Here is a 15,049-nt window from a genome sequence, read left to right as displayed (position 1 = left end):
CGTGGCAGAGGAGACATACTGTTAACGCTTTATCCACAACTCTGTCCATCACCGTGATAATCTACTTTCATGACAAAATGTTCCCAAACTGGAGATTTGAACGATGGAGAATCCTCTGGTTATGGTTTGACCCCACCAATCACCATCGATGGAGGATCCTCTGGTTATGGTTTGACCCCACCAATCACCATCGATGGAGGATCCTCTGGTTATGGTTTGACCCCACCAATCACCATCGATGGAGGATCCTCTGGTTATGGTTTGACCCCACCAATCACCATCGATGGAGGATCCTCTGGTTATGGTTTGACCCCACCAATCACCATCGATGGAGGATCCTCTGGTTATGGTTTGACCCCACCAATCACCATCGTACAGAACTAGTTCCCGGCTGTGCCTCACAAAAGGACGGTTTTTGAAATGCGCCAATTAAGATTTGAATTTTGATTACAACGTGCACATAGGCTCTAGTTGTTTCAACGGAATAGACTGAAATGTTCAGCTTTACTGCAGACACAGGCCTACAACACAGCACAGACTATAGGACTGGTGTTGTTCATCCACAAGTCCCCGTACCCAATGGTTCAGTATGAAAACGTGTACCATTACACCCCTCCTGTACGGTACAGTGTGTGTCGGTGTTCAGTCTTCCAGTGCAAAGTCGTATGGTTGGAAGTCGTTTCGTAGTTGTTTGCTCAGACCCTCCTCCTCCTCTGGGGTCTGTTTACACTCTCTCCAGTCGGCCCTCTCCGGGATGTTCAGCAATGCCTCGCTGGCCAACACCTCCCTGCACCACACAGAGACAGACACACAGAGAGACACACACAGAGAGACACACAGAGAGACACACAGAGAGAGACACAGAGAGAGACAGAGAGAGACACACAGAGAGACACACAGAGAGAGACACAGAGACACAGAGAGAGAGACACACACAGAGAGAGAGAGACACACAGAGTGACACACAGTGTGACACAAAGAGAAACACACAGAGACACGTTAGAACTGTTTTCAGTAGGGCTGACCCATATGCACCCTGAATCAAATGAAGATACTAGAGCATCAGTCCAGGGACCCCTAACCGACAAAACGTAGCATCAGTCCAGGGACCCCAACCGATCCAAAACGTAGCATCAGTCCAGGGACCCCTAACCGATCCAAAACGAGATCACAGACCCCAACCGAGAAACGTAGCATCAGTCCAGGGACCCAACAGATCCAAAACGTAGCATCAGTCCAGGGACCCCAGATCCAAAACGTAGCATCAGTCCAGGGACCCCTAACCGATCCAAAACATAGCATCAGTTCAGGGACCCCTAACCCTCCAAAACGTAGCATCAGTCCAGGGACCCCGAACCGATCCAAAACGGCATCAGTCCAGGGACCCTAACCGATCCAAAACGTAGCATCAGTCCAGGGACCCCTAACCGATCCAAAACGTAGCATCAGTCCAGGGACCCCTAACCGATCCAAAACGTAGCATCAGTCCAGGGACCCCTAACCGATCCAAAACGTAGCATCAGTCCAGGGACCCCTAACCGATCCAAAACGTAGCATCAGTCCAGGGACCCCTAACCGATCCAAAACGTAGCATCAGTCCAGGGACCCCTAACCGATCCAAAACGTAGCATCAGTCCAGGGACCCCTAACCGATCCAAAACGTAGCATCAGTCCAGGGACCCTAACCGATCCAAAACGTAGCATCAGTCCAGGGACCCCTAACCGATCCAAAACGTAGCATCAGTCCAGGGACCCCTAACCGATCCAAAACGTAGCATCAGTCCAGGGACCCCGATCCAAAACGTAGCATCAGTCCAGGGACCCCTAACCGATCCAAAACGTAGCATCAGTCCAGGGACCCCTAACCGATCCAAAACGTAGCATCAGTCCAGGGACCCCTAACCGATCCAAAACGTAGCATCAGTCCAGGGACCCCTAACCGATCCAAAACGTAGCATCAGTCCAGGGACCCCGATCCAAAACGTAGCATCAGTCCAGGGACCCCTAACCGATCCAAAACGTAGCATCAGTCCAGGGACCCCGAACCGATCCAAAACGTAGCATCAGTCCAGGGACCCCTAACCGATCCAAAACGTAGCATCAGTCCAGGGACCCCTAACCGATCCAAAACGTAGCATCAGTCCAGGGACCCCTAACCGATCCAAAACGTAGCATCAGTCCAGGGACCCCGATCCAAAACGTAGCATCAGTCCAGGGACCCCTAACCGATCCAAAACGTAGCATCAGTCCAGGGACCCCTAACCGATCCAAAACGTAGCATCAGTCCAGGGACCCCTAACCGATCCAAAACGTAGCATCAGTCCAGGGACCCCGATCCAAAACGTAGCATCAGTCCAGGGACCCCGATCCAAAACGTAGCATCAGTCCAGGGACCCCTAACCGATCCAAAACGTAGCATCAGTCCAGGGACCCCGATCCAAAACGTAGCATCAGTCCAGGGACCCCTAACCGATCCAAAACGTAGCATCAGTCCAGGGACCCCGAACCGATCCAAAACGTAGCATCAGTCCAGGGACCCCGATCCAAAACGTAGCATCAGTCCAGGGACCCCTAACCGATCCAAAACGTAGCATCAGTCCAAGGACCCCTAACCGATCCAAAACGTAGCATCAGTCCAGGGACCCCGAACCGATCCAAAACGTAGCATCAGTTAGAAAATAGGTTCAAAGGTCATGCTGGTTCACAATTTTTGTTTGCTGATATTACTTTCTTTCTAGCTTCTGAAAATATCTCTCATCTCAACTGCGTTGACAGTCATTGATCTCCAAGCATGGAACTGCGTAGTGGTGTAGTAGATGTCTAGTCTCCTTTATGGCTCTACTCTGATATTGGTAGTGGTGTGGTAGATGTCTGGTCTCCTTTATGGCTCTACTCTGATATTGGTAGTGGTGGGGTAGATGTCTAGTCTCCTTTATGGCTCTACTCTGATATTGGTAGTGGTGGGGTAGATGTCTAGTCTCCTTTATGGCTCTAATCTGATATTGGTAGTGGTGTGGTAGATGTCTAGTCTCCTTTATGGCTCTAATCTGATATTGGTAGTGGTGTGGTAGATGTCTAGTCTCCTTTATGGCTCTAATCTGATATTGGTAGTGGTGTGGTAGATGTCTAGTCTCCTTTATGGCTCTACTCTGATATTGGTAGTGGTGTAGTAGATGTCTAGTCTCCTTTATGGCTCTAATCTGATATTGGTAGTGGTGTAGTAGATGTCTAGTCTCCTTTATGGCTCTAATCTGATATTGGTAGTGGTGTAGTAGATGTCTAGTCTCCTTTATGGCTCTAATCTGATATTGGTAGTGGTGTAGTAGATGTCTAGTCTCCTTTATGGCTCTAATTTGATATTGGTAGTGGTGTAGTAGATGTCTAGTCTCCTTTATGGCTCTAATCTGATATTGGTAGTGGTGTAGTAGATGTCTAGTCTCCTTTATGGCTCTAATCTGATATTGGTAGTAGTGTGGTAGATGTCTAGTCTCCTTTATGGCTCTAATCTGATATTGGTAGTGGTGTAGTAGATGTCTAGTCTCCTTTATGGCTCTAATTTGATATTGGTAGTGGTGTAGTAGATGTCTAGTCTCCTTTATGGCTCTAATTTGATATTGGTAGTGGTGTAGTAGATGTCTAGTCTCCTTTATGGCTCTAATCTGATATTGGTAGGTGTGTGGTAGATGTCTAGTCTCCTTTATGGCTCTAATCTGATATTGGTAGTGGTGTGGTAGATGTCTAGTCTCCTTTATGGCTCTACTCTGATATTGGTAGTGGTGTGGTAGATGTCTAGTCTCCTTTATGGCTCTAATTTGATATTGGTAGTGGTGTGGTAGATGTCTAGTCTCCTTTATGGCTCTAATCTGATATTGGTAGTGGTGTAGTAGATGTCTAGTCTCCTTTATGGCTCTAATCTGATATTGGTAGTGGTGTAGTAGATGTCTAGTCTCCTTTATGGCTCTAATCTGATATTGGTAGTAGATGTCTAGTCTCCTTTATGGCTCTAATCTGATATTGGTAGTGGTGTGGTAGATGTCTAGTCTCCTTTATGGCACTAATCTGATATTGGTAGGTGTGTGGTAGATGTCTAGTCTCCTTTATGGCTCTAATCTGATAGTGGTAGTGGTGTAGTAGATGTCTAGTCTCCTTTATGGCTCTAATCTGATATTGGTAGTGGTGTAGTAGATGTCTAGTCTCCTTTATGGCTCTAATCTGATATTGGTAGTGGTGTGGTAGATGTCTAGTCTCCTTTATGGCTCTACTCTGATATTGGTAGTGGTGTAGTAGATGTCTAGTCTCCTTTATGGCTCTAATCTGATATTGGTAGTGGTGTAGTAGATGTCTAGTCTCCTTTATGGCTCTAATCTGATATTGGTAGTGGTGTGGTAGATGTCTAGTCTCCTTTATGGCTCTACTCTGATATTGGTAGTGGTGTAGTAGATGTCTAGTCTCCTTTATGGCTCTAATTTGATATTGGTAGTGGTGTAGTAGATGTCTAGTCTCCTTTATGGCTCTAATTTGATATTGGTAGTGGTGTAGTAGATGTCTAGTCTCCTTTATGGCTCTAATCTGATATTGGTAGTGGTGTGGTAGATGTCTAGTCTCCTTTATGGCTCTAATCTGATATTGGTAGTGGTGTAGTAGATGTCTAGTCTCCTTTATGGCTCTAATCTGATATTGGTAGTGGTGTAGTAGATGTCTAGTCTCCTTTATGGCTCTAATCTGATATTGGTAGTGGTGTGGTAGATGTCTAGTCTCCTTTATGGCTCTAATCTGATATTGGTAGTGGTGGGGTAGATGTCTAGTCTCCTTTATGGCTCTAATCTGATATTGGTAGTGGTGTGGTAGATGTCTAGTCTCCTTTATGGCTCTAATCTGATATTGGTAGTGGTGGGGTAGATGTCTAGTCTCCTTTATGGCTCTAATCTGATATTGGTAGTGGTGTAGTAGATGTCTAGTCTCCTTTATGGCTCTAATCTGATATTGGTAGTAGTGTGGTAGATGTCTAGTCTCCTTTATGGCTCTAATCTGATAGTGGTAGTGGTGTGGTAGATGTCTAGTCTCCTTTATGGCTCTATTCTGATATTGGTAGTGGTGTAGTAGATGTCTAGTCTCCTTTATGGCTCTAATCTGATATTGGTAGTGGTGTGGTAGATGTCTAGTCTCCTTTATGGCTCTATTCTGATATTGGTAGTGGTGTAGTAGATGTCTAGTCTCCTTTATGGCTCTAATCTGATATTGGTAGTGGTGTAGTAGATGTCTAGTCTCCTTTATGGCTCTAATCTGATATTGGTAGTAGTGTGGTACATGTCTAGTCTCCTTTATGGCTCTACTCTGATATTGGTAGTGGTGTAGTAGATGTCTAGTCTCCTTTATGGCTCTAATCTGATATTGGTAGTGGTGTAGTAGATGTCTAGTCTCCTTTATGGCTCTAATCTGATATTGGCAGTAGTGTGGTAGATGTCTAGTCTCCTTTATGGCTCTACTCTGATATTGGTAGTGGTGTAGTAGATGTCTAGTCTCCTTTATGGCTCTAATCTGATATTGGTAGTGGTGGGGTAGATGTCTAGTCTCCTTTATGGCTCTACTCTGATATTGGTAGTGGTGTGGTAGATGTCTAGTCTCCTTTATGGCTCTACTCTGATATTGGTAGTGGCGTGGTAGATGTCTAGTCTCCTTTATGGCTCTACTCTGATATTGGTAGTGGTGTGGTAGATGTCTAGTCTCCTTTATGGCACTAATCTGATATTGGTAGTAGTGTGGTAGATGTCTAGTCTCCTTTATGGCTCTACTCTGATATTGGTAGTGGTGTGGTAGATGTCTAGTCTCCTTTATGGCTCTAATCTGATAGTGGTAGTAGTGTGGTAGATGTCTAGTCTCCTTTATGGCTCTATTCTGATATTGGTAGTGGTGTGGTAGATGTCTAGTCTCCTTTATGGCTCTAATCTGATATTGGTAGTGGTGTAGTAGATGTCTGGTCTCCTTTATGGCTCTAATCTGATATTGGTAGTAGTGTGGTAGATGTCTAGTCTCCTTTATGGCTCTACTCTGATATTGGTAGTAGTGTGGTAGATGTCTAGTCTCCTTTATGGCTCTAATCTGATATTGGTAGTGGTGTGGTAGATGTCTAGTCTCCTTTGTGGCTCTAATCTGATATTGGTAGTAGTGTGGTAGATGTCTAGTCTGCTTTATGGCTCTACTCTGATATTGGTAGTGGTGTGGTAGATGTCTAGTCTCCTTTATGGCTCTACTCTGATAGTGGTAGTGGGGTGGTAGATGTCTAGTCTCCTTTATGGCTCTAATCTGATATTGGTAGTAGAGTGGTAGATGTCTAGTCTCCCCTTTGGCCCTAATCTGATATTGGTAGTAGTGTGGTAGATGTCTAGTCTCCCCTTTGGCCCTAATCTGATATTGGTAGTAGTGTGTTAGATGCCTAGTCTCCTTTATGGCACTAATCTGATAGTGGTAGGTGTGTGGTAGATGCCTAGTCTCCTTTATGGCTCTAATCTGATATTGGTAGGGGTGTGGTAGATGTCTAGTCTCCTTTATGGCACTAATCTGATAGTGGTAGGTGTGTGGTAGATGCCTAGTCTCCTTTATGGCACTAATCTGATAGTGGTAGTAGTGTGGTAGATGTCTAGTCTCCTTTATGGCACTAATCTGATAGTGGTAGGTGTGTGGTAGATGCCTAGTCTCCTTTATGGCACTAATCTGATAGTGGTAGGTGTGTGGTAGATGCCTAGTCTCCTTTATGGCACTAATCTGATAGTGGTAGGTGTGTGGTAGATGCCTAGTCTCCTTTATGGCTCTAATCTGATATTGGTAGTGGTGTGGTAGATGTCTAGTCTCCTTTATGGCACTAATCTGATAGTGGTAGTAGTGTGGTAGATTTCTAGAATCTCTTTGGCCCTAAACTGATAGTGGTAGGTGTGTGGTAGATGCCTAGTCTCCTTTATGGCACTAATCTGATAGTGGTAGGTGTGTGGTAGATGCCTAGTCTCCTTTATGGCACTAATCTGATAGTGGTAGGTGTGTGGTAGATGCCTAGTCTCCTTTATGGCTCTAATCTGATATTGGTAGGGTGTGGTAGATGCCTAGTCTCCTTTATGGCACTAATCTGATAGTGGTAGGTGTGTGGTAGATGTCTAGTCTCCTTTATGGCACTAATCTGATAGTGGTAGGTGTGTGGTAGATGTCTAGTCTCCTTTATGGCTCTAATCTGATAGGGTAGGTGGTAGATGCCTAGTCTCCTTTATGGCACTAATCTGATAGTGGTAGGTGTGTGGTAGATGTCTAGTCTCCTTTATGGCACTAATCTGATAGTGGTAGGTGTGTGGTAGATGCCTAGTCTCCTTTATGGCTCTATTCTGATAGTGGTAGGTGTGTGGTAGATGCCTAGTCTCCTTTATGGCACTAATCTGATAGTGGTAGGTGTGTGGTAGATGTCTAGTCTCCTTTATGGCTCTAATCTGATATTGGTAGTAGTGTGGTAGATGTCTAGTCTGCTTTATGGCTCTACTCTGATATTGGTAGTGGTGTGGTAGATGTCTAGTCTCCTTTATGGCTCTACTCTGATAGTGGTAGATGTCTAGTCTCCTTTATGGCTCTACTCTGATAGTGGTAGTGGGGTGGTAGATGTCTAGTCTCCTTTATGGCTCTAATCTGATATTGGTAGTAGTGTGGTAGATGTCTAGTCTCCCCTTTGGCCCTAATCTGATATTGGTAGTAGTGTGGTAGATGTCTAGTCTCCCCTTTGGCCCTAATCTGATATTGGTAGTAGTGTGTTAGATGCCTAGTCTCCTTTATGGCACTAATCTGATAGTGGTAGGTGTGTGGTAGATGCCTAGTCTCCTTTATGGCTCTAATCTGATATTGGTAGTGGTGTGGTAGATGTCTAGTCTCCTTTATGGCACTAATCTGATAGTGGTAGGTGTGTGGTAGATGCCTAGTCTCCTTTATGGCTCTAATCTGATATTGGTAGTGGTGTGGTAGATGTCTAGTCTCCTTTATGGCACTAATCTGATAGTGGTAGGTGTGTGGTAGATGCCTAGTCTCCTTTATGGCACTAATCTGATAGTGGTAGGTGTGTGGTAGATGCCTAGTCTCCTTTATGGCACTAATCTGATAGTGGTAGGTGTGTGGTAGATGCCTAGTCTCCTTTATGGCTCTAATCTGATATTGGTAGTGGTGTGGTAGATGTCTAGTCTCCTTTATGGCACTAATCTGATATTGGTAGTAGTGTGGTAGATTTCTAGAATCTCTTTTGGCCCTAAACTGATAGTGGTAGGTGTGTGGTAGATGCCTAGTCTCCTTTATGGCACTAATCTGATAGTGGTAGGTGTGTGGTAGATGCCTAGTCTCCTTTATGGCACTAATCTGATAGTGGTAGGTGTGTGGTAGATGCCTAGTCTCCTTTATGGCTCTAATCTGATAGTGGTAGGTGTGTGGTAGATGCCTAGTCTCCTTTATGGCACTAATCTGATAGTGGTAGGTGTGTGGTAGATGTCTAGTCTCCTTTATGGCTCTACTCTGATATTGGTAGTGGTGTGGTAGATGTCTAGTCTCCTTTATGGCACTAATCTGATAGTGGTAGGTGTGTGGTAGATGTCTAGTCTCCTTTATGGCACTAATCTGATAGTGGTAGGTGTGTGGTAGATGTCTAGTCTCCTTTATGGCTCTAATCTGATAGGGGTAGGTGTGTGGTAGATGCCTAGTCTCCTGTATGGCACTAATCTGATAGTGGTAGGTGTGTGGTAGATGCCTAGTCTCCTTTATGGCACTAATCTGATAGTGGTAGGTGTGTGGTAGATGCCTAGTCTCCTTTATGGCACTAATCTGATAGTGGTAGGTGTGTGGTAGATGCCTAGTCTCCTTTATGGCACTAATCTGATAGTGGTAGGTGTGTTGTAGATGCCTAGTCTCCTTTATGGCACTAATCTGATAGTGGTAGGTGTGTGGTAGATGCCTAGTCTCCTTTATGGCTCTAATCTGATAGTGGTAGGTGTGTGGTAGATGCCTAGTCTCCTTTATGGCACTAATCTGATAGTGGTAGGTGTGTGGTAGATGCCTAGTCTCCTTTATGGCACTAATCTGATAGTGGTAGGTGTGTGGTAGATGTCTAGTCTCCTTTATGGCACTAATCTGATAGTGGTAGGTGTGTGGTAGATGCCTAGTCTCCTTTATGGCACTAATCTGATAGTGGTAGGTGTGTGGTAGATGCCTAGTCTCCTTTATGGCACTAATCTGATAGTGGTAGGTGTGTGGTAGATGCCTAGTCTCCTTTATGGCACTAATCTGATAGTGGTAGGTGTGTGGTAGATGTCTAGTCTCCTTTATGGCACTAATCTGATAGTGGTAGGTGTGTGGTAGATGTCTAGAATCTCTTTTGGCCCTAATCTCATATTGGTAGTGGTGTGGTAGATGTCTAGAATCTCTTTTGGCCCTAATCTGATAGTGGTAGGTGTGTGGTAGATGTCTAGTCTCCTTTATGGCACTAATCTGATAGTGGTAGGTGTGTGGTAGATGTCTAGAATCTCTTTTGGCCCTAATCTGATATTGGTAGTGGTGTGGTAGATGTCTAGAATCTCTTTTGGCCCTAATCTGATATTGGTAGTGGTGTGGTAGATGTCTAGTCTCCTTTATGGCACTAATCTGATAGTGGTAGGTGTGTGGTAGATGCCTAGTCTCCTTTATGGCACTAATCTGATATTGGTAGTGGTGTAGTAGATGTCTAGTCTCCTTTATGGCACTAATCTGATAGTGGTAGGTGTGTGGTAGATGTCTAGTCTCCCCTTTGGCCCTAATCTGATATTGGTAGTAGTGTGGTAGATGTCTAGTCTCCTTTATGGCCCTAATCTGATAGTGGTAGGTGTGTGGTAGATGTCTAGTCTCCTTTATGGCACTAATCTGATAGTGGTAGGTGTGTGGTAGATGTCTAGTCTCCTTTATGGCACTAATCTGATAGTGGTAGGTGTGTGGTAGATGCCTAGTCTCCTTTATGGCTCTAATCTGATAGTGGTAGGTGTGTGGTAGATGCCTAGTCTCCTTTATGTCTCTACTCTGATAGTGGTAGGTGTGTGGTAGATGCCTAGTCTCCCTTCACTGTTGACGTTGAGACGGGCGAGTACTATTTAATGAAGCTGCCTGTTTCTCAAACTAGATTTGTTATTTTATTTAACCTTTATTTAACTAGGTAAGTCAGTTAAGAACAAATTCTTATTTTCAATGACGGCCTAGGAACAGTGGGTTAACTACCTGTTCAGGGGCAGAACGACAGATTTGAACCTTGTCAGCTCAGGGGTTTGAACTTGCAACCTTTTGGTTACTAGCCAAACACTCTAACCGGAGATAGTCTAATGTACTTCTACTCTTGCTCAGTTGTGCACCGGGGCCTCCCACTCTTTCTATTCTGGTTAGAAACAGTTCGCCCTGTTCCGTGAAGGGAGTAGTACACAGCGTTGTACGAGCTCTTCAGATTCTTGACAATTTCTCGCATGGAATAGCCTTAATTTCTCAGAACAAGAATAGACTAACGAGTTTCAGAAGAAAGTGCTTTGTTTCTGGCCATTTTGAGCCTGTAATCAAACCCACATGTTGATGCTCAAGATACTCAACTGCCTCTTTGTGGCAACTGACCACACGACTGAACAGTAGTCAAGGTGAGACAAAACTAGGGCCTGTAGGACCTGCCTTGTTGATAGTATTGTTAAGAAGGAAGAAACTAGGGCCTGTAGGACCTGCCTTGTTGATAGTATTGTTAAGAAGGAAGAAACTAGAGCCTGTAGGACCTGCCTTGTTGATAGTATTGTTAAGAAGGAAGAAACTAGGGCCTGTAGGACCTGCCTTGTTGATAGTTTTGTAAAGAAGGAAGAAACTAGGGCCTGTAGGACCTGCCTTGTTGATAGTGTTGTTAAGAAGGTAGAAACTAGGGCCTGTAGGACCTGCCTTGTTGATAGTGTTGTTAAGAAGGTAGAAACTAGGGCCTGTAGGACCTGCCTTGTTGATAGTGTTGTTAAGAAGGTAGAAACTAGGGCCTGTAGGACCTGCCTTGTTGATAGTGTTGTTATGAAGGTAGAAACTAGGACCTGCCTTGTTGATAGTGTTGTTAAGAAGGTAGAGCAGCACTTTATTATGGACAGACTTCTCCCCATCTTAGCTACTGTTGTATCAACATGTTTTGACCATGACAGTTTACAATCCAGGGTTTAGTCACCTCAACTTGCTCAATTTCCACATGCATTTATTATGAGATTTAGATGGGGTTTAGGGTTTTAGTGAGTGTTTTGTTCCAAATACAGTGCTTTTAGTTTTATAAATATTGAGGGCTAATTTATTCCTTGCCACCCACTCTGAAACTAACTGCAGCTCTTTGTTGAGTGTTGCAGTCATTACAGTCTCTGTAGTAGCTGGCGTGTATAATGTTGAGTGTTGCAGTCATTTCAGTCTCTGTAGTAGCTGACGTGTATAGTGTTGAGTGTTGCAGTCATTTCAGTCTCTGTAGTAGCTGACGTGTATAGTGTTGAGTCATCTGCATATATAGACACTCTGGCTTTACTCAAAGCCAGTGACATGTCGTCAGTAAATATTGAAACAAGTAAGGGGCCTAGACAGCTGCCCTGGAGAATGCCTGATTCTACCTGGATTATGTTGGAGAGGCTTAAAGAACACCCCCTGTTAGACAGGTAACGCTTTATCCTTGAAAGATGCACATCACTAGTTTCTAGGTTAGATCATATATGGTGTGTGTGTGTGTATATACCTGCCAAACTGCAGAGGGAAGTTTTTCTGAATGCGGTAGAAGAGTTTCTCTCCAGAGTCCAGCTCTACGTAGAAGTACGGTGTCCCTGGAGGAGCAATCTGATAGAAATAAAATATTATTTATTATAACCAAGAATTATCAGAAAATATGTAAAAGCAACTTGACAGTCCTGTTACAGTTAACGTCTGGGTGGTCCCGGGAATCCAACTCACTATCCTGGTTTTGCAAGCACCATGCTCTACCAAATGGCCTACAGACCACCACAGTTTCAGCATTACCATTTCCCAGCATTACCATCTCCCGGCATGACCATTTCCCAGCATTACCATGTCCTAGCATTATCATGTCGCAGCATTATCGTCTCCCAGCATTACCGTGTCCTGGCATTACCATCTCCCAGCATTACAATGTCCTAACATTATCATCTACCAGCATTACACTGCCCTAGCATTATCATCTCCCAATATTACCATGTCCAATACCATGCATTGTCTCCCAACATTACCATGTCCTACCATTATCATCTCCCCACATTACCATGTCCTAGCATTATCATCTCCCAATATTACCATGTCCTAGCATTGTCTCCCAACATTACCATGTCCTACCATTACTATGTCCTAGCATTATCATCTCCCAGCATTACCGTGTCCTAGCATTGTCTCCCAACATTACCATGCCCTACCATTATCATCTCCCCGCATTACCATGTCCTAGCATTATCATCTACCAGCATTACACTGCCCTAGCATTATCATCTCCCAATATTACCATGTCCTAACATTATCATCTACCAGCATTACCATGTCCTAGCATTGTCTCCCAACATTACCATGTCCTAGCATTATCGTATACCAGCATTACACTGCCCTAGCATTATCATCTCCCAATATTACCATGTCCTAACATTATCATCTACCAGCATTACCATGTCCTAGCATTATCATCTCCCAATATTACCATGTCCTAGCATTGTCTCCCAACATTACCATGTCCTACCATTACCGTGTCCTAGCATTATCATCTCCTAGCATTGTTACCAACTAGCATTGTTATCATCAACTTAAAATGAAATCTATGTTTTTAAACTTCAGTTGATCTGAAACTATGTTCACTCATTAGATGGTGGTTCTCTCACATAAATACTGAGGCATTTGGATTGATATGCATTTGATGTTTCAAAATATATACACAAGTCAAACGTTTAGACACCTACTCATTCAAGGGGTTTTCTTTATTTGGACTATTTTCTACATTGTTGAGTAGTAGAAGACATCAAAACTATTAAAAAATAAACACATGGAATCATGTAGTAACCCCCCCCCCCCCAAAAAGTTAACTATATAATATTTTTTATATTTGATTACCTTCAAATAGCCACCCTTTGCCTTGATGACAGCTTTGCACACTTGGCATTCTCTCAACCAGCTTCACCTGGAATGCTTTCCCAACAGTCTTGACGGAGTTCCCACATATGTTGAGCACTTGTTGGCTGCTTTTCCTTCACTCTGCGGTCCATCTCATCCCAAACCATCTCAATTGGGTTGAGGTCAGGTGATTGTGGAGGCCAGGTCATCTGATGCAGTACTCCATCACTCTCCTTGGTCAAATAGCCCTTACACAGCCTGGAGGTGTGTTTTGGGTCGTTGTCCTGTTGAAAAACAAATGATAGTCCCACGAAGCACAAACCAGATGGGATCGCGTGTCGCTGCAGAATGCTGTGGTAGCCATGCTGGTTAAGTGTGACTTGAATTCTAAATAAAATCAGTGTCACAAGCAAAGCACCCCCACACCTCCTCCTCCATGCTTCACGCTGAAAACCACACATGCAGAGATCATCCGTTCACCTGCTCTGCGTCTCACAAAGACACGTTGGAACCAAAAATCTTACATTTGGACAACAGGACATATTTCTACCAGTCTAATGTCCATTGCTCGTGTTTCTTGGCCCAAGCAAGTCTCTTCTTATTATTGGTGTCCTTTAGTAGTGGTTTCTTTGCAGCAATTCGACCATGAAGGCCTGATTCATGCGGTCTCCTCTGAACAGTTGATGTTCAGATGTGTCGGTTACTTGAACTCTGTGAAGAATTTATTTTGGGCTGCAATCTGAGGCTGGTGACTAATGAACTTGTCCTCTGAGCAGAGGTAACTCTGGGTCTTCCTTTCCAATCTGAGGCTGGTGACTAATGAACTTGTCCTCTGAGCAGAGGTAACTCTGGGTCTTCCTTTCCAATCTGAGGCTGGTGACTCTAATGAACTTGTCCTCTGAGCAGAGGTAACTCTGGGTCTTCCTTTCCAATCTGAGGCTGGTGACTCTAATGAACTTGTCCTCTGAGCAGAGGTAACTCTGGGTCTTCCTTTCCAATCTGAGGCTGGTGACTCGAATGAACTTGTCCTCTGAGTAGAGGTAACTCTGGGTCTTCCTTTCCAATCTGAGGCTGGTGACTCTAATGAACTTGTCCTCTGAGTAGAGGTAACTCTGGGTCTTCCTTTCCAATCTGAGGCTGGTAACTCTAATGAACTTGTCCTCTGAGCAGAGGTAACTCTGGGTCTTCCTTTCCAATCTGAGGCTGGTGACTCTAATGAACTTGTCCTCTGAGTAGAGGTAACTCTGGGTCTTCCTTTCCAATCTGAGGCTGGTAACTCTAATGAACTTGTCCTCTGAGCAGAGGTAACTCTGGGTCTTCCTTTCCAATCTGAGGCTGGTGACTCTAATGAACTTGTCCTCTGAGCAGAGGTAACTCTGGGTCTTCCTTTCCAATCTGAGGCTGGTGACTAATGAACTTGTCCTCTGAGTAGAGGTAACTCTGGGTCTTCCTTTCCAATCTGAGGCTGGTGACTCTAATGAACTTGTCCTCTGAGTAGAGGTAACTCTGGGTCTTCCTTTCCAATCTGAGGCTGGTAACTCTAATGAACTTGTCCTCTGAGCAGAGGTAACTCTGGGTCTTCCTTTCCTGTGACGGTCATAATGGTTTTTGCGCTTGAAAAATATTCTTTACCTTTTCCCGGATTGACTGACCTTCATGTCTTAAAGTAATGTCAGGACTGTTCTCTAGGTACTTAACCATGTCAGGACTGTTCTCTGGGTACTTAACCATGTCAGGACTGTTCTCTGGGTACTTAACCATGTCAGGACTGTTCTCTGGGTACTTAACCATGTCAGGACTGTTCTGTAGGTACTTAACCATGTCAGGACTGTTCTCTGGGTACTTAACCATGTCAGGACTGTTCTCTAGGTACTTAACCATGTCAGGACTGTTCTCTAGGTACTTAACCATGTCAGGACTGTTC

General features: G+C 44.3%; 1 protein-coding gene and 1 long non-coding RNA gene across 2 annotated transcripts in view; one reads left to right on the top strand and one right to left on the bottom strand.

Annotated features, from left to right (window-relative positions):
• Positions 1–6: 6 nt before the first annotated feature.
• LOC127919247 (CWF19-like protein 1) overlaps positions 7–15,049 on the bottom strand; it is a gene marked incomplete at its 5' end in the record, with an annotated part of 50,949 nt that continues 35,906 nt past the window's right edge. The window contains 2 exons of the mRNA XM_052502730.1: positions 7–787; positions 11,759–11,856. Coding sequence (XP_052358690.1) covers positions 643–787; positions 11,759–11,856 — 243 coding nt within the window. The remainder of the gene's footprint in view (positions 788–11,758; positions 11,857–15,049) is intronic.
• Positions 6,910–9,645, top strand: LOC127919245 (uncharacterized). Its single transcript, XR_008102335.1, has 6 exons — positions 6,910–7,033; positions 7,232–7,329; positions 8,441–8,491; positions 8,645–8,695; positions 9,002–9,103; positions 9,359–9,645. It is a non-coding gene; the product is annotated as an uncharacterized LOC127919245 (long non-coding RNA).

Source organism: Oncorhynchus keta, unplaced genomic scaffold (assembly GCF_023373465.1).
Source record: "Oncorhynchus keta strain PuntledgeMale-10-30-2019 unplaced genomic scaffold, Oket_V2 Un_contig_16088_pilon_pilon, whole genome shotgun sequence".
NCBI classification, from domain to species: Eukaryota; Metazoa; Chordata; class Actinopteri; order Salmoniformes; family Salmonidae; genus Oncorhynchus; species Oncorhynchus keta.
The sequence above is the reverse complement of the archived record's forward strand: the minus strand, read 5'-3'. Positions and strand labels throughout refer to the sequence as shown.